This window comes from Platalea leucorodia, assembly GCF_965183815.1.
Source record: "Platalea leucorodia genome assembly, contig: HAP1_HAP1_SCAFFOLD_295, whole genome shotgun sequence".
Classification (NCBI taxonomy): Eukaryota; Metazoa; Chordata; class Aves; order Pelecaniformes; family Threskiornithidae; genus Platalea; species Platalea leucorodia.
Genome location: NW_028121279.1, coordinates 27,634 through 51,327, shown reverse-complemented (window position 1 = coordinate 51,327; position 23,694 = coordinate 27,634). Strand labels below are relative to the sequence as shown.

The 23,694-nt window shown below is 50.1% G+C and overlaps 1 protein-coding gene across 1 annotated transcript; it reads right to left on the bottom strand.

Moving 5' to 3' along the window:
* Positions 1–3,512: 3,512 nt before the first annotated feature.
* LOC309604002 (olfactory receptor 14A16-like) lies at positions 3,513–4,478 on the bottom strand (the record flags this gene model as incomplete). The annotated part of the gene is made up of 1 exon (XM_082338867.1): positions 3,513–4,478. One exon carries the CDS (start codon positions 4,476–4,478, stop codon positions 3,513–3,515), a length of 966 nt encoding a protein of 321 aa, XP_082194993.1.
* Positions 4,479–23,694: the final 19,216 nt, after the last annotated feature.

Below are 23,694 nucleotides of genomic sequence, written 5' to 3'. Positions count from 1 at the left end.
TGCATGCAATCACAGGACTGCCACACAAAAGGCCTGTGACCAAGCTGCAAGAGCAATCCTTCCTTACAGCAATGCAGGGGCTCAGAGAGAGTGTGGAATTTAAAAGAGAACGGCTCCAGAAAGACCAAGTCCTGGTGCTCCCTGGCAGTGCTGCTGTGCCAGAACTCTTTTCCCCTCCACCTCTGCACAGAGGCACTGCCACTGCGGCACCAGAAGAAGTCTCAGAAAAAGGATCTCAGATAAAGAAGTCACTTCAGGGTCCTTCATTTTTTTTCAATGCACAGAGAACAAAACAAACAAACAAACAAAAAAGGCTTCTCATGGCTTGGACATGCATACTCTTCTCTGGGTGAAAAACTGGCTGGATGACCAGGCCCAAAGAGTTGTGGTGAATGGAGTCAAATCCAGTTGGCGGCTGGTCTTAAGTGGTGTTCCCCAGGGCTCAGTACTGGGACAAGTTCTGTTCAATATCTTTATCAACGACCTGGATGAGGGGATTGAGTGCACCCTCAGTAAGTTTGAAAATGACACCAAGTTGGGCAGGAGTGTTGATCTGCTGGAGGGTAGGAAGGGACTACAAAGGGATCTGGACAGGCTGGATCATTCGGCCGAGGCCAACTGTATGAGGTTTATCAAGGCTCAGTGCCAAGTCCTGCACTTGGGTCACAACAGCCCCCATGCAATGCTACAGGCTGGGGGAAGAGTGGCTGGAGAGCTGCCTAGCAGAAAAGGACCTGGGGGTGTTGGTCGACAGCTGGCTGCAGATGAGCCAGCAGTGTGCCCAGCTGGCCAAGAAGGCCACTAGCACCCTGGCTTGTATCAGGAATAGTGTGGCCAGCAGGACCAGGGAAGTGATCATTCCCCTGTACTCAGCACTGGTGAGGCCACACCTCAAGTACTGTGTTCAGTTTTGGGCGCCTCACAAAAAGAAGGACATAGAGGTACTAGAGCATGTCCAAAGAAGGGCAACAAAGTTGGTGAAGGGTCTAGAGCACAAGTCTTATGAGGAATGGCTGAGGGAACTGGGGTTGTTTAGTCTGGAGAAGAGGAGGCTGAGGGGAGACCTTATTGCTCTCTACAACTACCTGAAAGGAGGTTGTGGAGAGGTGGGGATCGGTCTCTTCTCCCACGTAACAAGTGATAGGACGAGAGGAAATGACCTCAAGTTGAGCCAGGGGACGTTTAGTTTGGATATTCGGAAGAACTTCTTCACCGGAACGGTAGTCAGGCACTGGCACAGGCTGCCCAGGGAAGTGGTTGAGTCTCCATCCCTGGACATGGCTTAGGGACATGGTTTAGTGGTGGACTTGGCAGTGTTAGGTTAACGGCTGGACTTGATGATGTCGCTGATGTAATCTTCCAATTAGCAAAACTACTAACCATTTGTGCCTTGGGAAAGGAATTTGGGAGGGAGCTAAAAAGATAACAAACTGTGGAAAACTAACAGCTCTAACCTTGAAGAAGAGCTAACAAGCCGACAAAAGTGAACATCTTGGCACCAAAGACTGGACAGTGGCCAAAGAAGATAAAACTGCAGAAAGTAGGTGAAAGGTAAATGTGGCGAGGGGAGATCACGACCACCGACTCAATTCAGGACCGAAAAGACTTGCCCCCCCACACCTGAAAGGAGCATGCGTGCTAATTTACATAGCAAGCGAGGCTAATTTAAATACAGTAAACCAATAGTATACGAAATGTTAATCACTAACCAATAAGTGTAAATTTAGGCGGGTTTATACTAATAATGTAGCCCGATAAATGTGCTACAGTTTGTGTGTGTGTGTGTGCTCGTGTGTGTACCGGTACTCGTGTTTACGTTCGTGCTCGTGCTCGTGCGTGCGCGATTTGTGGAATTATTATCACCGAGCATCCTGCGCAGAATCAACATCTCTATAAGAACCTTCACTTCTCCTCACTCTTTTCGTTCCCTCACCGAATACCCTTGTTGGCAGGACCAACGCTGGATCCAGGACTGGTGATTCTTTTCTCTCTCTCTCTCTCTCTCTCTCTCTTTTTCACTTTTCCTAAGGCGATTAAGTTGTTAAAGTTGTTAAATTGAAGTCAAGTACTGCATAGCCTACCTTGATTTTCTGTAAAACTGCATAGCTGGGGTGAATATAACTGTGAGGGTTGGCGGGTATCGAATATTTGTACTCAATATTTGTCTCTATAGAAGCTTTCTATTAAAGCTGGTGTTTGTGTACGGACCTTGAGTGTTGGCCCACCTTAATCCACACCGAGAGGATTTGCGAATCTTTGTCACTCCTCCCCCCTCCTCCCCAGGTGGGACGTGACAGGCTCTCCTCTGGACCCGCTCCAACAGGTCCATGTCTGTCTTGTCCTTGGGAATACAGAGCTGGACGCAGTTCTCCAGGTGGGGTCTCAGAAGAGTAGAGTAGAGGGGGAGAATCACCTCCCTCAACCTGCTGGCCATGCTTTTATTTAGGCTGCCCAGCATACGGCTGGCTTTCTGGGCTGCAAGAGCACATTACCGGCCCGTGTCCAACTTTTCACCCACCAATATCCCAAAGTCTTTCTCTGCAGGGCTGCTCTCAATCCATTCACCTCCCAGGCCTTACTGACAGCAGGGATTGTCCTGACCCAGGTGAGTGGCCTTGCACTTGGCCTTGTTGAACTTCATGAGGTTTGGATGGACCTCCTACTCAAGCCTGTCCAGGTCCCTCTGGATGGCATCCCTCCCCTCAAGTGAATCAGCTGTCCCACTCAGCTTGGTGCCCTCTGCAAACTTGCTGAGGGTGCACTCAATCCCACTCTCTCTGTCATTGATGAAGATACTAAATAGTACTGGTCCCAGTACGGACCCTTGAGGGACACCCCTCGTTATTGTTTTCGACTTGGGCATTGAGCCATTGACTGTAACTATTTGCATGCGGTCATCTAGCCATTTCCTTATGCATCTAACAGTCCATCCATCAAACCCACACCTCTCCAATGCAGCAGTAAGAATGTTGTCGGGGACCATATCAAATGACTTAGGTTAGCTCTGCCAAAGAAGTCCCCTTGCCTGTCACTGCATGCAATCACAGGACTGCCACACAAAAGGCCTGTGACCAAGCTGCAAGAGCAATCCTTCCTTACAGCAATGCAGGGGCTCAGAGAGAGAGTGTGGAATTTAAAAGAGAACGGCTCCAGAAAGACCAAGTCCTGGTGCTCCCTGGCAGTGCTGCTGTGCCCAGGACTCTTTTCCCCTCCACCTCTGCACACAGGCACTGCCACTGCGGCACCAGAAGAAGTCTCAGAAAAAGGATCTCAGATAAAGAAGTCACTGCAGGCTTTTTTTTTTTTTTTTTTTTATTGCACAGAGAACATGGCTCTTATTTCAACAGTCTTTTCAACACTCTCTGGGTAACACTAGAAAGGTAGATAAGGAATTAGAAATGGTATGAAGAATGACATTTCTTTGTGCACAACATTATCACATGTAAAACAGAGCAAAAAAACCTCCACCACCAAAACCTCTAGAAGACAGGCTGAGCCTGTAATGAGCTACACTATGAGTGATATGCATAAGAAAATGGACAGTTTACTGCTTCAGAAAAACATCCAGTCATCAGTTTCCAAACTGCATCCTTGAGCTCCTTGTTCCTCATGCTGTAGATGAGGGGATTCACTGCTGGAGGCACCACTGAGTACAGCACTGCCATCACCAGATCAAGGGATAGGGAGGAGATAGAGAGGGGCTTCAGGTAGGCAAACATGGCAGTGCTTAGAAAAAGCGAGACCACGGCCAGGTGAGGGAGGCACATGGAAAAGGCTTTGTGCCGTCCCTGCTCAGAGGGGATCCTCAGCACGGCCCTGAAGATCTGCACATAGGACACCACAATGAAAACAAAACATGCAAATGCTGCTAAGAGACTAACCACAATAAGCCCAACTTCCCTGAGGTAGGAGTCGGAGCAGGAGAGCTTGAGGATCTGGGGGATTTCACAGAAGAACTGGTTCAGGACGTTGCCTTGGCAGAGTGGCAGTGAGAATGTATTGGCAGTGTGCAGCACAGCACTGAGAAACCCAGTGCCCCAGGCAGCTGCTGCCATGTGGACACAAGCTCTGCTGCTCAAAAGGGTTCCGTAGTGCAGGGGTTTGCAGATGGCAACATAGCGGTCATAGGCCATGACAGTGAGGAGAAAATACTCTGCTGAAATGAAAAAGACAAACAGAAAAACCTGTGCAGCACATCCCAGGTAGGAGATGGCCCTGGTGTCCCACAGGGAATTGGCCATGGCTTTGGGGAGAATGATGGAGATGGAGACCAGGTCGAGGAGGGACAGGTTGAGGAGGAAGAAGTACATGGGGGTATGGAGATGGTGGTTGCAGGCCACGGTGGTGATGATGAGGCCATTGCCCAGGAGGGCAGCCAGGTAGATGCCCAGGAAGAGCCAGAAGCACATGAGCTGCAGCTCCCGCATATCTGCAAATGCCAGGAGGAGGAAGTAGGTGATGGAGCTGGCGTTGGACATTTGCTGCTTCTGGGCATGGGAACCTGTCCAAGGAGCAAAATGCAGTGAGAAGTTAAGGCAGAGTTCTTTGAGCAAAACCTACTCCAGTTCTCATGGAAACCCCCCAGGCTTCCTTGCCCCTTTCAGGTAGACCTTTGTCATGTTGCTTTTATGAGCTCTGCATGGTGTTGGCAGAGGGTGCCACTGGGAGCAGGGAGCTCTGCTGTGGACTCTTGAAGTGTCACTCCTGCCCTACAGCAACCGGTAAACAGGAACACAGGGTGATCTCAGATTAAATCCACTTTTGATGCCAGTGAGCTTTTCAGCATTGTTGCTCCCATTTCACTCGACAGCAGAGCAGAGCTGTGGGGATTTTGGTTTGTGTATTTTGTTCTAGTTGCCTCACCGCAACTGAGGAGTGTTTTTAGGCAGAAAGCTTTGGCATTCCTGTTGCACTCCAGGTGAAACCTTGTGGGTGCTGACAGGCAAAGGGCCTGTCCCTCAGTGCAGGGGATGGAGAGCTGGTCCGTCCATAAGCACTGGTCTCAGCTGCCCTTTCCTTGCAGCTCTTTGAGCTGGAGCATGATCACACCCCCATGTTCCCCTGAGAGGAAACTGGACACTGCTGAGAGCAGAGGAATCCAGTTTCCAAGTGCAGATTTCCAAACCCCTCCCTGCCATCTCATCGTACCAGAGGAGGATCTCAGCTACCCCCTCCCAGCCAGGGACATGCGGGGCTCATTGCAGCTGCCCACACAGAGATAATGAGCAGCATTGCCATGGCCTTAGCGCCAAATTTTCTTCTCCATGGAGATCCTCTCTGGGGCCATCAGAGATGCCAGGAGAGAGCTGTGCCCTTGTGGGAGGCAGCCTGCAGCCCAGCAGGACCCCCTGGGAAACAGTTGAAAATCCTAAAGATGGGTGTCCTGAAGTGAGGGTCAGCTCATCGCCAGCCCCACACGTTGCAGTGCCCAGAGCCCCCAGATAAGGCGGGGACAAAGGCAGCAAGGACAGGAGAGGAAACACAGGGAAATGCCCCAATGCGCCTGCCAAGAGAGGACGGACAGGGACAGACAGGCCCTCAGGCCTTTCTCCCTATTGGGGGTCAGGCTGCCAAGAAGAAGACTCAGCTCCTGGGGCAGAGGCTGTGCTGGATGGGAGAGGAAACCAGGGGATTGCTCCGGGAAAGTGTTTGTGCACAGCAGAGGTCAGGGAAGTGCCCAAATCCCCCCTCCCACAACATTTCTGACAGCAGCTCCCTCTCCCTCCCTGCCCATGGCTCTGCTGCCTGGAGCTGGCTCTGCTGGGAGCTGCTTCTCTGTCCCCATGTGTCCTCCCTGTCTGTGCTCACAGACCCCATCCCACTCGCCATGTTCTCCTCTCTGCCCCGCAGACACCTCCTGGCAGCAAGGCACTGCCCAGGGGCATCTCTGTATGTGCAGGGGCTCAGGAGAAACTCAGGGAAGTCCTCATTAGAACTGGGGTCTGAGTGTCTTCTCCAGAGTGGAGACATAAATTTCCATCTCCTACTGCCCACCCACCCACCCAAGAGGAGAAAATTCAAAGCACTGACTCCTTCCATTTAATGAAATCCCCATTTTGACCTTCCTCTTGAAAAGTCCCCTTGGAAAAGCCGTGGGGGAACCTGGAGCTGTGAGCAGCCCTGGTCCATGCAGCACCCTCTCAACAGCAGGACCCTGCCTGCCCTGCCAGGAGTCGCTCCTTCCACACAGAGCTTCCCCCCACAGCAACATGGGGAGCTCCCTGGGCAGGCTGAGTGCTGACCCTGGCAGGCGGCAGAGTCCCTGCCCTGGCACACAGCTCCCTGGGATGCAGGGACCCTCCTCTGAACGACAGACCTGGGCACCCTGGCTGCACAACTGGCTTGACAGCCCTGCAGCCATCCCCAGGAGAAGGCAGCCATGATGCCCTGTCCTTCTGACCATGCAGCAGGGAAGCCCTGCCCTGGAGTACGTCCTCCTTCTTCACACCAGGGAAGCCAAGACAGACATCCTGACAGGTCCTAGCAGTCATGGGATGTGCCAGCTCTGGAAGACCTGTCCAGGATACTCATCGGCATTGCCCTGCTGCCAGAGACTTACCGTGTCAAATGCTGTGAAGATTTCTCTGGGAACAAGCTCAGCTCTGTCCTCCCACCCCAGACTGCCTTGAACCTCTCTCCGCCTCACTCATCTCCTCTTGGTGCCTGCTGGCAGTGCCCTCAGCCCTGCTGCACTTTGCAGAGGAGCCACTCCTGGGCAGAGCTGTCTCTCAGCACTGCTGCCCACTTGCCATGAGCTCCCTGCATCCCAGGAGCCTGGGCCACCTGAGCAACAGAGGACCACCCCAAGGCAGCACTTTGTCTCAACGCTCTGGGCTCCCTGCAGGTGTCCCTGGGGCTCCAGGGCAACCTACTGTGAAACAAGCTGAATATTCCCTCCCTCAGCTGGGGAGAGACACTTCTTTCCTGCAGTGTCATTTCTCCTATCTGAGGCAGAGTTAGGTCTAAAAATCACCTTTGTTGTCTTATTATTAGGCAGGACACCCAGACAAAGACAGGCAGGGATCTTCTTTACTCCTGCTGAGGGAAGGGATTCAGCTGAGTCAATCGAGGCATCTCATCCTGCGTTTCTATTGTTAGCGCTGGAAGGGGACTGAGCTCCCTCCCTTGCCTGTCACAAACCCACAGGACGTGGGATTCCTCTTGCCTCAGTTCAGGCAATAGGGTTAAATAGGCACCTGCATGTGAGTTCCTTGTCTCAGCTCCCATGGTAATTGCTGAAGATGTAGGTCAGGAGTTGGCTGTTCAGGTGAAATAGCTGGTGATGTTTGAGGTACCAGAGGTTGTCCGAGGCATGTGCAACACAGCTGCACCTGTCCCTATTTACTATTTCCTTGGCAGCCTGTGCTGCCATCTGACCAAATACTGTCCTGTATCACAGGGAGAGCTACGTTTCTCTGTCTTTTCCATCAGCTGGCTTGACTAGATCTCCATTGACTATAATGATGGTTTTCATCCCCACGTTGCCCAATCACATTCTGGACAGCACTGCAGACAGGTTCGGAGCCTTTGTGCAAGCCAGTGACAGCCACCACTGCAGTGTGGCAAGGTCTGTCCCTTCTCTATCCAGCAGATGTAGGGCAGTCCAGGAGCACAAGGCACATCACACTGGGCTCTCCACTTGGGTGCCTACATTCTCAGGCTGCTGGTTTTGCTCTGCATCAACCTTTACTCACCCCCTTGATGATACAGCCAAGGAACAGACCAACAGTTTTCACAGTGGGCCTGTCAGCAGCACCTTGTCATTCACAGAGATCAATTTCACGTCCACTGAAGGCCCTCAGGGGCAGCAGAGACACCACTGAAGTAAACCCGTTTCTTTCCAGGGTTGCATTTCCCAGCCCTGTTTCTCTCTGTCCCTGCAACAGCAGGGTTTGCTCACTCTCTTGGCATCCAGTTTCAGCTTTATTTTTCCATCTGCTCTCCACTCTGGCATGTCTCTGCTCTGATGCACACATGTGGTCTTGGAGGCTTGGTACCAGGTTTCCCTAAGACAAGTCAGAGCTTGGCCTGATGCTGCACCTGAGGTGCTACAGCCCAAAGGTGCACCGATGCCCCCAGCCAGGGGCATAGCCAGGACAAGCTGGAGCCTGTGCTTTTTGACATTGATGGAGTAACTGCCAAGGCGTGGTAGAACAAGTCACGCAGCTTGGCGTGCTGCAATGGAAGGGTACAGGCTTTTTAGGACAGACAGGATGAAAGGATCAGGAGTGGGGTTTCTCTCAAAGTGAAGAAGCTACTTGGATGTATGGGGATCCTCTGTGGGGCCAATGAAAACTCTGGTGAGGCCTTGTGAGTGAGGATCAGAGGAGGGGCCAGTAAAAGTGACATTGTGGTGGGAGATGAGGAACCCACAGTCAGGGTGGAGAAGTGGGCATAGTCTTTTCTAAGCATCCCAAGGAATCATAGAATCATAGAATGTCCTGGGTTGGAAGGGACCCACAAGGATCATCGAATCCAACTCCTGTCCCTGCATAGGACAACCCCAAAATTCACACCCTATGTCTGAGGGCGTTGTCCAAATGCTTCTTGAATATTGTCAGGCTTGGTGCTGTGACTACCTCCTGGGGGAGCTTGTTCCAATGCTCCACTACCCTTTGGGTGAAGAACCTTTTCCTAATGTCCAACCTAAACCTCCCCTGGCATATCTTCCTGCCGTTCCCTCGGGTCCTATCATTGGTCGTCAGGGAGAAGAGATCAGTACCTGCCCCTCCTCCTTCCCTTGTGAGGAAGCTGTAGACCGTGATGAGGTCTCCCCTCAGTCTCCTCTTCTCTAGGCTGAACAGACTTCAGCCGCTCCTCATACAGTTTCCCCTCTAAACCTTTCACCATCTTCATGGCTCAGGAAGTCTCTGGATGTAGAAGCCTGGGCCTCACTGGGGATTTTGATGACTCTGTCATTTTCTGGAAGGGGAACAAAGCAACATGCAAACAGTCCAGGCAGATTCTGGAGTTTCTTGGGACAACTTCTGAGCACAGCTGCCAGATGGACCAACAAAGGTAACGCAAACCTGGATCTGATACTTGCCAGCAAGCAAGAGCTTGTCAGAGACGTGAAGATCATTGTAAGTCTTGGCTCTCATCACCCTGAAATCATGGAATCATAGAATCACAGAATCATAGAAAAATTGAGATTGGAAAACACCTTTAAGATCATCAAGTCCAGCCGTTAACCTAACACTGCCAAGTCCACCACTAAACCATGTCCCTAAGCCATGTCCAGGGATGGAGACTCAACCACTTCCCTGGGCAGCCTGTGCCAGTGCCTGACTACCGTTCCGGTGAAGAAGTTCTTCCGAATATCCAAACTAAACGTCCCCTGGCTCAACTTGAGGTCATTTCCTCTCGTCCTATCACTTGTTACGTGGGAGAAGAGACCGATCCCCACCTCTCCACAACCTCCTTTCAGGTAGTTGTAGAGAGCAATAAGGTCTCCCCTCAGCCTCCTCTTCTCCAGACTAAACAACCCCAGTTCCCTCAGCCGTTCCTCATAAGACTTGTGCTCTAGACCCTTCACCAACTTTGTTGCCCTTCTTTGGACATGCTCTAGTACCTCTATGTCCTTCTTTTTGTGAGGCGCCCAAAACTGAACACAGTACTTGAGGTGTGGCCTCACCAGTGCTGAGTACAGGGGAATGATCACTTCCCTGGTCCTGCTGGCCACACTATTCCTGATACAAGCCAGGGTGCTAGTGGCCTTCTTGGCCAGCTGGGCACACTGCTGGCTCATCTGCAGCCAGCTGTCGACCAACACCCCCAGGTCCTTTTCTGCTAGGCAGCTCTCCAGCCACTCTTCCCCCAGCCTGTAGCATTGCATGGGGGCTGTTGTGACCCAAGTGCAGGACTTGGCACTGAGCCTTGATAAACCTCATACAGTTGGCCTCGGCCGAATGATCCAGCCTGTCCAGATCCCTTTGTAGTCCCTTCCTACCCTCCAGCAGATCAACACTCCTGCCCAACTTGGTGTCATTTTCAAACTTACTGAGGGTGCACTCAATCCCCTCATCCAGGTCGTTGATAAAGATATTGAACAGAACTTGTCCCAGTACTGAGCCCTGGGGAACACCACTTAAGACCAGCCGCCAACTGGATTTGACTCCATTCACCACAACTCTTTGGGCCTGGTCATCCAGCCAGTTTTTCACCCAGAGAAGAGTATGCATGTCCAAGCCATGAGAAGCCTTTTTTGTTTGTTTGTTTGTTTTGTTCTCTGTGCATTGAAAAAAAATGAAGGACCCTGAAGTGACTTCTTTATCTGAGATCCTTTTTCTGAGACTTCTTCTGGTGCCGCAGTGGCAGTGCCTCTGTGCAGAGGTGGAGGGGAAAAGAGTTCTGGCACAGCAGCACTGCCAGGGAGCACCAGGACTTGGTCTTTCTGGAGCCGTTCTCTTTTAAATTCCACACTCTCTCTGAGCCCCTGCATTGCTGTAAGGAAGGATTGCTCTTGCAGCTTGGTCACAGGCCTTTTGTGTGGCAGTCCTGTGATTGCATGCAGTGACAGGCAATGGGCACTTCTTTGGCAGAGCTGACCTCCATAATCGAGCTTCCACCATACAAGGGGATCTCCTGATGGCAGTGCCTGAAAGCTCAGGTTTTCTTCCAAAGTTTCTCTCAAGAACAAGCCCAGGAAAGTGCCCTCAAGAGGAAAACACGATTGAACAGCTAAATGGTTTGAGTATTCAGGGTGGGAGCATGTGGCAGTGTCCTTGCACATGCAGACCTCCTGGGGAGACAGGAAGGACCAGCAGAGCAGGCTCTGGTCTGTGCCCGTGTTCACTGGACACCCCAGGGAAGCTGCCCCAAGGCAACCGCCACAGACCAGCCAATAACAATCACCATTTCCAGCACCGGACTCTCACCCCTGCTCATACAGGTTGTTTATCACTCCATAGTGCGACACGAAATGACTAGTTTGGAAGTCCATGTTTGCGTTGTACAGATGTAAGATCATGGAGCAGATCCTCCTGGAAGACATGTCAAAGCATATGGAAGAGAGGGAGGTGATTAGAGACATGCAACATGGCTTCACAAAAGGCAAATTGGGCCTGACTAATCTCGTGTCCTTCTGCCATGGAGTAACTGCCTCCGTGGAGAAGGGAAGAGCTATGGATGTCATCTACCTAGACTTCTCTAGGTCCTTTGATATGGTCCCCCACAACATTCTTGCTGCTACATTGGAGAGGTATGGGTTTGATGGATGGACTGTTAGATGGATAAGGAAATGGCTAGATGACCGCATGCAAATAGTTACAGTCAATGGCTGATGCCCAAGTGGAAACCAATAACGGTCCCTCAAGGGTCCGTACTGAGACTAAAGACATGGTGCGCATGGCACAGATGAACCTGAGCGAGCACAAATGTCATCAGCTATTCTTGGGATTGCTGTGAAGGCCTGGAAGATTACATCAGCGACCAGTCAAACCAAGAGGAGCGATACCAGGACTGTCCCCCAGGCAGTAGGTGGGGGGGGGGATAAGACGCTTCACAGACCATGGGGAATGGGGCCGAGGCAAGGCCGCCCTGTCTCCACAGGACTCCCTCCCTCACCCTCACTCCAGGGTACTGTCCGGTCCTGGGTCCTAGCGACCGTCGCTCTGCATTGTGGTTTTAGCACCAGGCTGTTTGAGACATCTTGTTCTTTTACATTAGCAGTTCTCTACAGAGCCACGAAAACAATCTGAGGGCTGAAACACCTCTCCTATGAACAGAGTCTGAGAGAGTTGGGGTTGTTCAGCCTGGAGAAGAGAAGGGTTCGGGAAGACCTCCTTGTGGCCTTTCGATATATAAAAGGGGCCTATAGGAAAAATGGAGAGAGAATTTATATGAAGGCCTGTAGTGACAGGCCACGGGGCAATGGTTTTAAACTGAAGTATGTTAGATTTAGATTGGACATGGGGAAGAAATGTATTTATGATGACAGTGGTGAGACATTGAAAGAGGTTGTCCAGAGAGGTTGTGGCTGCCCCATCCCTGGAAGTGTTCAAAGTCAGGCTGGATGAGGCTTTGAGCTATCTGATCTAGTGGAAGATGTCTCTGCCCATGGGAATGGGGGTTGGACGAGATGATCTTTAAAGGTGCCTTCTAACGCAAACCGTTCTATGATTCTATGAGATGAGACTAAAGACATGGTGTGCGTGGCACAGATGAACCTGAGAGAGCACAAATGTCATCAGCTATTCTTGGGATTGCTGTGAAGGCCTGTGGGAAAGACAGTGTCTTGAGGTCACTTCACATTGAGAGGAATGTCCCCTGGAAACCACCTGAATGCAGCACTGGGATGCACTTCCTTGGCCCAAGGTTCCTGTGTCCATTCCTCATGCCCTGGGGCATCTCTAAGGCGTGCAAAGCAGGGTGATACACTGCAGCGCTTAGGTGCGAATAGGGAATGTCCGCAACACTCCTCTCTCTCATGACCTGCCCTGTGACTGGTGTTGGGAACACCCTCATCATTGTGCTGGTGGTGGACAGCTTGAAGACTTGCTATAGCTCCACCACCATGCCCCTGACCTGACCACACTGCTGACCGGACTGGACACACCACCACCTCTGCTGACAGCGGTGTTAGTAGTACTTGCTGCACCTTTTGCATGTACTGAGTGTTTCCTGCTGGTGGCCACATCCTACGATCAGTACTGGGCTGTGTGCCACCTGCTTCTCTCTGCAAGACTCATGACCTGGAAGGTCTCTTTTGGGAAGGCAGCTACACCTTGGCTAGGGGGGTTTCTCTCATCTACAATAGTCACTTCATTCTTGTCCCAGATGCAGGTCTGTGGCCCCAGTGCAGTGCACCACTTCCTCTGTGATTTCACTGGAGCTCTCCTGCAGTGACACCATGACATTTACACTCTTTGCTCTCATAACCTGATTTTTAGATCTAGGCTTCCCCTTTCTCTTCACAGGGGCATCCTGTGCGTGCATCAGAGCTGCCACCCTGGGGCAGCTCTCCCACCCAGCATGGACAGGTGGGAGGCCTTCTCCACCTGCTGCTCTCACCTCACTCGTGAAACTGTTTTCTACAGCATCCTCATCCTTGTCTGTGAGATGCCCAGAAAAGCCCTCCTGAGACAGTTGGACAAAGCCCTTTTGCTACACCATCCTCAGGCCCCTGCTCAATCCCCTCATCTGCAGCCCGAGGATCAGAAAGTTTGGAGGGGAGTGGGACACGGAGAGAAGTGCTCAGAAAAGCTGTGGGCTGCACGAAGAGTCAATTGGAGTTGTGGGCCTGCTGGGAGCAATGACTTCTGGTTCTCTTCTGAACAGGCCCAGAAAACCCAGGCAGGTGTGTGCTGTGTCCTGGGCACTCTCGTGGAAGTGTGAGATGTGGAGAAGGTTTCTGGTGCAGAGAGGTGCAAGTGGGGCTGGCTGGTTTCATTGTGAGACCTCTGTAAAACGCCTTGTAAAGGCAAGAGGCATCAGAGAGGTTGCATAGCTGGACTTTAGCAAGGCCTTAACATGGCCTCCCATAGTCTCCTTCTAGCCAGATTGGTGATATCTGGACTAAAGAAGTAGACGATGAGGTGGACGGGAGGATGACTGCACGATCCGTCTCAGATGTCACCACTGGCACAGATTCCTCCTTGCAGCCAGTCATTATCAGCACCTCTCTGTTACCAGCACTTGGGCCAACACTGTTGAACATCTTTATTATCTCCCTGTATGATGGGATGGAGCTCACCTTCAGCTCCCTTGGCAAGCTGAGAGGAGCTCTGGAGCTACCTCATCTAGTTCACCTTGCCTCGAGCAGGAGTGTTGGGAAAGATGACATTCAAATATCTTCCAACCTGAGTTATTCTACAATTCAATCAGTCTTCCGCTTGGAGAGCTTTTTGACGACAGAATAAGCAGAGGAAGGAGAAAAGACAAAGATGCAGAAGCAGAGACATAGAGGGTTCCAACAGAAATAGAGTAGTTCTTCTGAGCAATGTTTCTCCATGTGAATGATTGGTAAGAAAATTTATTTTGATAAGTGGCTGCATAAAACTATCCGCACACAGCAAGGGAGCATAATCAGCTTGCCAGTACGTGCCCTTCCTGCTGTTAATAAAAATGGATGAAAAAAATATTGAAAATTCATAACAAGCTAGCCATGCTGGAAACGAAGACTTTCTCAGCTATTACATTGAGTTCTTTTCTGCAGAGGTTTCAACTTTTTCCTAAAAAATTACATTCAGGGCTCGATTAAGTCGTCCACAAAGAGGTGGCCACTGCCCTATGTAGCTGAAGGACCCATATGGAAAATATGTCACAGGACATATAGGAGGCTTCTGCAGCACGAGCTGGTAGGCAAGCGGGTACTTGGGGTGGTGGAAGGCATCACCTGCCTTCAGCGCTGCTGGGTAGGCTGTGAAGAGGCCTCTCCGGCACAGCAGCACACTGTGTCCCCTTGGATGCTGGCTGTGAGGTCACTTCTGACCAGCCAGCAGTGGGGAGAGAGATACTCTGAGGTCTTGAAAGCCATCACAATGCTCCCCCCAACAAGATGAAAGATATGGGGAGGTCAGGGGTAGCTGGGACAAGATTTGGTGGAGGGAAGAGAGCTTTGGCCAATAGAGATGAAAGATTTTGAAGAGGAAAGATGTGTTTGCATAATTTTGATGACACCATGATACTGACTGAGAAAACATTCAAGTTAGGCATCTACCTTATTTCTAACCAGTAAGCTTAAGCCCTAACCCTACCCCTAAATGGCACCCTTCCCCCTGACAGGAATCCACTATTCCAATCCCTAACCTCAAACCTTACCTCTAAACCAAAGCCCCAAACCATAAACGCTTACTCTCATCCTATTACTCACTCTAATTCCTAGCCTTTATCCCAAACACTAAAATGCTAGCCTTGACCCTAACCCTCACAACAGCCCTACACAAAACCCTAATCCACAAAGCGAGCCCATGCCCTGACACTAACCAGACACCCTCCCCCTGAGCCCAACAGGACTGAGGTCTTTGTCCTCTTGACTATGGCAGCAGCCTCTGCCACTGACGCCTGCTGCAAAACTTCATTTTGAGGCTCTGGACTTTGTTTCTTCCTCATCCCTGCTTGGGGGGGCCGGGAGGTGTTGCACAGTTTTTCTGCACTTGGCATTGCTCATCCTCACATCCCACTGCCCCAGGAAGAGCCCTGAGCCAGACGTGAGGGACAGGATCTGCCTTCCCAGGGCCTGCAGGTTAGGACTTGGCCTTGGTGCTTCATCAGACAAACCAAGGGTTTTCTCAGCATTACAGCCCCCTGCACAGTGCCTTTGCCTACCTGCAATCACAGCCTCCAGTTAGCTGCTCTAACGAGCCCTTGGGGAGGCTTTGTCAGTAATGGCCCTCAGGGGGGCCAATCAATGCTTCAAGGTTTTGCTTCTGCCTTTGACTTCTTGAGAGGTTTGTTCAGTCTCCTCTCAGTATCTGAGGTTCACAGACACAGGGCCAACTACAGCATGGGGGCTCATTAAAATACAGAAAGCCCTAACGAGCTATTTCTCTTCCTGTAATTTTCTTCAACTCTTCAAGACTTGTCCAGCTAATTGTAGAGTCATTTCACAGTGTAGTTAAGGAGGAAGATTTCCAAGTGCACTTAATCAAAATCCTTTTTTTAAAGGTTATATTTTATTCATTTCAGTTGAGAGCAGAGGTGATGGCAGCATTCTCCAATTGATATGGCTGCAGAGGGTCTCCTTGGGAGGTCTGGACAGCTAGGAAAAGCAGTCCCTTGAGGTCTGGCACTGTAGTGACAACCTTGCCCCTTGCTTCCTCCCTTCCTCAACCTCACCATTTCTCTCATTGGCCACCTGGGATTTACATCAGTTTCCTGACATCAGGCTTCACTGACCTCTGGGAGCTGAATGTTACAGCTCCATTGCACCATCTCCCACCTGATCTCCTTAGACAACTGGCTGCACACAGGCACAGAAGGATCCTTCCTGTTGGCAAGCAAAGAAAATTAAACTTGATAAAGTTTCATAAACAATAAAATACACTCCTCGAGCATATGCTACTCTACAAGCTACCTCTAATGAGGTTGCCTTTCTACAAGGGATAATCTTATGAGAAATGTTTTAGATACATAGCTACAGAAAGGTAGAGATAAACATAATTAAAGAATTGGCTAAACAGACACTTGTCCTACTGAAGGACAGGCAAGCTTTTAGTCCCTGAAGCTCAAAGCAGCAGCACAGGTGAGAAGGATCTGAATGAACAAAGAGTAAGGGCAGGAGAAAACTGCAGAATACTGGAAAAGGGCTGTTGTCTGCACAACCTGCTGAAAAGATGACTTTAGAAATGCTCATCGTACCCGGACAGGTGAAAATACAGGAAAGATTAGAGAAATTAAATACAGAACACCATCCAGCATTTATCCGCTTGATCCAGTGCGACCTGGCAGCAAAAGTGGCCAGCAGTGTCCTGAAGTGCATAAAGGGAACCCTCGCCAAAAGTGCGAGGGAAGAGATTGTCTCCCCCTGCTCGTCACTCGTTAGGCCACCTGTAAGCAACTGCGTCCATTTTGGGGCCCCCATTTCAAGTGGACTGGGTCTGGCTGGGATGGGGTTAGCTTCCTTCAGAGCAGCCCATATGGTGCTATGTTTTGCATTTGTGCCTAAACCAGCGTTGATAACACACCCGTGTTCTGGCTATTGCTGAACCGTGTTTGCACAGCGTCAAGGCCTTCTCTGGTTAAACCTGAGAGGCAGCTAAACCCCGCACAGCCGTTCGCTCACTCCCCCGCAGTGGGATGAGGGAGAGAATCGAAAACAAAAGGTAAAACTCATGGGTTGAGATAAAGGCAATTTAGTAGGACTTAAAAGAAAGGGAAAAGAATAACAATGATAAAAGAATATACAAAAGAAGTGATGCTGTCCAATGCCCAGCCAGTTCCTGAGCAGCGGACCCTCGGCCAGCTTTTCCGCCAGCTTTATATGCTGAGCATGACATCACATGGTACAGAATATCCCTTTGGTCAGCTGAGGTCAGCTGTCCCAGCTGTGTCCCCTCCCAACTTCTGTGCCCCTCCCAATGTACTCGCTGGTGGGGCAGTGTGAGAAGTATTACGTAGCAATTAACATCATCCAATTCAAACCATTGGCTGTTCTCACCCAAAATCAAATCCCCTTGAGGTACGCATTGGACTTCCCCATCCTCCTGCATCACCCACCAAGTGCACCCAGGTCCTTGAGCAGAAGCAATCCCATGAATGGGTTTGCCTTTACCCAAGGCAGGAATAACCCAGACTGTCTTCCTCAGCATATTTTTTATGTGCGCTAGAGGGACTTTATCCCCCTCTACGGTACGTAAAAGTTTTGCCTGGGCAGGGCCAGCTCGATCACCACATCCCCTAGTGTTGACTAACCAGGTGGCCTTTGCTAAATGTGTGTCCCAATGTTTGAACGTCCCAGCACCCATTGCTCTCGGTGTAGTCTTTAACACTCCATTGTACTGTTTGATTTTCCCAGAGGCTGGTGCATGATAGGGGATGAGATATATCCACTCAATGCCGTGCCCTTGGGCCCAGGTGTCTGTGAGGTTGTTTCGGAAATGAGTCCCGTTGTCTGACTCCATTCTTTCTGGGGTGCCATGTCACCATAGGACTTGCTTTTCAAGGCCCAGGACAGTGTTCCGGGCAGTGGCGTGGGGCACAGGATATGTCTCCAGCCATCCGGTGGTTGCTTCCACCATTGTAAGCACATGGCACTTGCCTTGGCGGGTTTGTGGGAGTGTGATATCATCAATCTGCCAGGCCTCCCTAATATTTATATTTCAGCCATGGTCCTCCATCCCAGGGAGGCTTGAACCGCTTTGCTTGCTTGATTGCAGCACATGTTTCACATTCATGGATAACCTGTGCAGTAGTGTCCATGGTCAAGTTCACCCCTCAGTCATGGGCCCATCTATATGTTGCATCTCTTCCTTGACGGCCTGAGGTGTCATGGGTCCACCCAGCTAGAAATAATTCACCCTTCTGTTGCCAGTCCAGATCCACTTCAATCTTAGCAGCCTGATCCACCTGCTGGTTGTTTTGATGTTCTTCAGTGGCCCGACTCTTGGCTATTTGAGCATCTACGTGACGTGCTTTTACAGCCAGGTTTTCTATCCAGGCAGCAGTATCTTGCCACAATGCAGCAGCCCAGATGGGTTCGCCTCTCCACTATTAGTTACTCTGCTTCCATTGCTGTAACCACCCCCACAGGCCATTTGCCACCATGCATGAGTCAGTATAGAGATAGAGCATTGGCCATTTTTTTCCTTCAGCAATATCCAAAGCCAGATGGATGGCTTTCACCTCTGCAAATTGACTCGATTCACCTTCTCATAGAATCATAGAGTCCTAGAATGCTTTGGGTTGGAAGGGACCTTTAAAGGTCATCTAGTCCAACCCCCCTGCACTGAGCAGGGACATCTTCAACTAGATCAGGTTGCTTAGAGCCCCGTCCAACCTGTCCTTGAATGTTTCCAGAGATGGGGCATCTACCGCCTGGGCAACTTGTTCCAGTGTCTCACCATGCTCATTGTAAAAAATTTCTTCCTTATATCTAGTCTAAATCTAGCCTCGTTTAGTTTAAAACCATTACCCCTTGTCCTATTGCAAAAGGCTCTGCTAAAAAGTCTGTCCTCATCTATCTTATAAGAATCATAGAATCATAGAATCATAGAATGTCCTGAGTTGGAAGGGACCCACAAGGATCATTGAGTCCAACTCCTGTCCCTGCATAGGACAACTCCAAAATTCACACCCTATGTCTGAGGGCTTGTCCAAATGCTTCTTGAATGTTGTCAGGCTTGGCGACGTGACTGCCTCCAGGGTCAGCCGGTTCCAGTGCTCCACCCCTCTCTGGGTGAAGAACCTTTTCCTAATGTCCAACCTAAACCTCCCCTGGATATCTTCCTGCCGTTCCCTTCGGTCCTATCATTGGTCGTCAGGGAGAAGAGATCAGCACCTGCCCCTCCTCTTCCCCTCTTAAGGAAGCTGCAGACCGTGGTGAGGTCTCCCCTCAGTCTCCTCTTCTCCAGGCTGAACAGGCCAAGTGACTTCAGCCGCTCCTCATACGGCTTCCCCTCTAAACCCTTTACCATCTTTGTGGCTCTCCTCTGGACACTCTTCAGTAGCTTTGGGGGTTGTTTTTGTACTGTGGCACCCAACACTGCACACAGTACTCAAGGCGAGGCCGCACCAGTGCAGAGCAGAGCAGGACAATCACCTCCCTCAACCAGCTCGCAATGCAGTGCTTGATGCACCCCAGGACACGGTTGGCCCTCCTGGCTGCCAGGGCACACTATTGGCTCATGTTCACCTTGCCATTGACCAGAACCCCCAGATCCCTCTCCACGGGGCTGCTCTCCAGTCTCTCATTCCCCAGTCTGTAGGTACATCCAGGGTTGCCATGTCCCAGGTGCAAAATCCAGCACTTGCCCTTGTTAAACTTCATACTGTTGGTGATTGCCCAGCTCTTTAATTTGTCTAGATCCCTCTGCAGGGCCTCTCTGCCCTCAAGAATATCAACGGCTCCTCCCAATTTTGTGTCATTGGCAAACTTTGATAACAAACCTTTGAGTCCTGCATCCAAGTCATTTATGAAGATAGTGAAGAGCACTGGCCCAACATGGATCCCTGGGGAACCCCACTAGTGACTGATCACCAGCCCAATGTAACCCCATTTACTATAATCCTTTGAGCCCGACCCATCAGCCAATTGCTCACCCATTGCATTAGGTGTTTATCCAGCTGTGTGCTGGACATTTTGTCCAGGAGGATACTGTGAGGTCCAAAAAGATGACATCGACTGGCTTTCCTTGGTCAGCTAGGTGGGTAACCTTGTCATGGAAGGAAATCAAGTTTGTCAAGCAGGGCTTTCTCCTCGTGAACCCATGCTGGCTGGGACCAATGACTGCGTTGTCTTTCAGGTGTTTTTCAATAACTCCCAGAAGAATTGTCTCCCTCATTTTGCCAGGCACAGAGGTGAGACTGACAGGCCTGTAGCTACCAGGGTCATCCCTGTTGCCCGTCTTGAAGACTGGGACAACGTTTGCCAGCTTCCAGTCAACTGGGACCTCCCCACATTCCCAAGAGCATTGATAAATCATTAGAGAGGTCTCGCTATGACATCAGCCAGCTCTTTAAGTACCCTCGGATGAATCCCGTCCGGCCCCATTGACTTATCCAGCTGGAGCAGCAAATCCTGCACAAGTTCGGGGTTGGTTGGGAGTTTGTCGTTCTTGCAGTCATGGTTCTCTAGCCCAGAGAACACTTCATCGGTGTTGAAGATGGAGGCAAAGAAAGCATGAAACGTCTCTGCTTTGTCTATGTCCCTGTTTGTGAGGTGACCCTGCTCATCAAGTAATGGGCCAATGTTATTTCCTGCCTGCCTTTTGCTATTTAGATGCTTAAAAAAGCCCTTTTTATTGTCCTTGAGCTTTGAGCTTTGGTACTTTACCTTTAAGTACTGAAAGGCTGCAAGAACATCACTTTTCCTTACATCAGACTTCTCCACTGAAGTCTGCAACTGGGTGTTACAGCTCCATTGTACCATCTCCCACCTGATCTCCTTCGACAACTGGCCGCACACAGGCAGAGAAGGATTTTTCCTATTTGCAAGCAAAGTAAAGCATGATAAAGTTTCAGAAACAATACAATACACTCCTCAAGCATAAGCTACTTACAAGCTACCTGTAATGAAGTTGCCTTTCGACAAGGGATAATCTTATGAGAAATGTTTTACAAAGATAGCTACAGAAAGGTAGAGATAAACATAATTAAAGAATTGGCTAAACAGACACTTGTCCTACTGAAAGACATGAAAGCTTTAACTCCCTGAAACCCAAAGCAGCAGCATAGCTGAAAGGCATCTGAATGAACAATGAGTAAGGGCAGGAGAAAACTGGAGAATAATGGAAAGGGCCTTTGTCTAGACAGTCTACTGGTAAGATGACTTTATTGTATCAGGAAATTGTAAATAAGATGACTTATTTTATCAGGACAGGTGAAAATACATGAACAATTAGAGAAAGTAAATACAGCATATAACAAGCAGAATAGTGGTAATGAAGTTACAGGGGAACACTGATATTTCTGTGGAATATCCCTTTGGAAAGGTCATGGCATTGGTAGAGGTCTCTTGTGAGTGAGGACAAAGCAATGTTGCACCCATCTCTGAAAGAAGCCAAAGGAGCAACCCAGGGAACCCCAGGCTGTACAAGCTCACTTTGGTGAGGAGTAAGCCATCAATATCTCTTGGGTGGTATTTCTGGGATCTTTAAAGAGAAGAATGTGTGCAAAAGCAGTCAGCATGGACTTTCAAAGGGTAAAGCATGCCTCACCAGGCTGACTGCCTTCATGATGAAGTAACTGCATTTGTTCATAAGGGGACAATAGTGGATGCTGTTCACCTCAACTTCAGCAAGATTTGTGACGTGTTCTCCCTCACTATTCTTGTACCCAAGTTAGGACATTATGTCCTGGAAGGGCAGACAAACAGATGGGTGAAACACCAGTTGGATGATCGGGCTGAGAAAGCAGTGGTGAAGGGGTCATACCCTACCTGAAGGCCAGTGGGACATACTGGGGCATCATGGGGCAGCACAGAGAACGTTCTTGGGCCCTGTGCAGTCTAACAGCTGTATCCATGACCCAGAGGAGGCAACTCTCACCATGTTCAGCAAGAACAAATGCCGGATTCTGCACCTCGGATGAAATAATGCCGGGCACAAGTATACACTGGGAGAGGAGTGGCTGGAGAGCAGCCCTGCAGAGAGGGATCTGGGGGTGCTGGCTGGCAGGGGGCTCAACAGGAGTCAGCAGTGTGCCCTGGCAGCCAAGAGGGCAAACCGCACCCTGGGGTGCAGTATAACGAGGGGCTCAAAAGAGGGGATGTTGTGGTTTAACCCCAGTCGGCAACTAAGCACCACCCAGCCGCTTGCTCACCCTCCCTCCCACAGTGGGATGGGGGAGAGAATCAGAAAAAGAAAGTAAAACCCGTGGGTTGAGATAAAGACAGTTTAATATGACCGCAGAGGAAGGGGAAATAATAATAATAGTAATGAGAGTAATGAGAGTAATGAGAGTAATGAGAGTAATAGTAGTAATAGTAGTAATAGTAGTAATAGTAGTAATAGTAGTAATAGCAAACTCTCCAGTACATATACTGAGCATAATGTCATACGGTATGGAATATCCCTTTGGCCAGTCTGGATCAGCTGTCCTGGCTGTGCTCCCTCCCGGATTCTTGTGCACCTGGCAGAGCATGGGAAGCTGTAAAATCCTTGACTAGGACTTGACTGCTTAGCAACAAGTAAACCATCAGTGTGTTATCAACATTATTCTCATCCTAAATCCAAACCACAGCACTATACCAAGTACTAGGAAGAAAATTAATTCTATCCCAGCTGAAACCAGGACAGGGGATTATCCCGCTGTATTTAGCAGTGGTGCAGACTCACTTGGAGTACTGTGTGCAGTTCTGGGCCCCACAACTGAAGAAGGATGTAAGGTACTTGAATGCATCCAGAGGAGGGCAAAAAAGCTGGTGAAAGGGCTGGAAGAAATGTCCTCTGAGGAGCGGCTGAGGACACTGGGCTTGTCTAGTTTGGAGAAAAGGAGGCGGAGGGGTGACCTCATTGCTCTCTACAGCTTCCTGAGGAGGGGAAGTGGAGAGGGAGGTGTTGATCTCTTCTCTCTTAAATCCAGCGACAGGACGTGGGGAAATGGTTCAAAGCTGCACCAGGGGAGGTTTAGACTGGACATTAGGAAGCATTTCTTTACCAAGAGGGTGGTCAAACACTGGAACAGGCTTCCTAGAGAGGTGGTCGATGCCCCATGCGTGTCAGTGTTTAAGAGGCATTTGGACAATGCCCTTAATAACATGATTTATCTTTTGGTCAGACCTGAAGTGGCCAGGTATTTGGACAAGATGATCCTTGTAGGTCCCTTCCAACTGAACTATTCTATTCTATTCTATGCTATTCTGTTCTATTCTATTCTATTCTGTTCTGTTCTGTTTGATTCTATTCTCTATGCATACCCGTACAGGGTGGATCCCTCCAGCAGCTGGACTCAGACGCTCAGTCTCCTCAGTAGCTGCCCTGGATACCAGCCTCCCCAGGTGCACGCACCTGGACATATGAGCCCCCTGAGGCTGCAACCCCATTCCAGATGCTGCTACAGACCACCCCGCTCACACACACACGCACGCACGCATGCACGCACGCACACGCACAAACTCTTAAGTCCAGTCACTCTGGTCTCTCAGTTGCTGGCACTAATGACATACGGGCTGTCTGACCCCATGGTCCTTCTCCAGTTGCTGCACTCATCCCCCCGTGCTCTCGTGTTCACGCAGAAGAGAGATTCCCCCTCACAGGAATGAGCTAGAAATTAAGTTTAATGAGGAGACAGGACAGACTGCACTGGTCGGGGTCCTCCCCTACACTTCCCATAATAAGTCCTGTGCAACCCAAAAATTCTCTTCCCCTGCATCCCATAATGTGTCCTACGCCACTAGGCAACAACTCCCTTAGTCCAAATGGTGATCCAGAGAGCTGCTCGCAGTGACTCCTCTTGGTGGGTTTCACACCTGGACAACGGGGCTGATGGCTCTCCCAGGGCAGCCCTGGAAGGAGCTGGGACAAGATGTTCCTTCCTCAGGAGCCCGTCATTTGGGTTCCCACCTGCCACTGTGCCTCTGTGCTCTTCTCGCTTTGT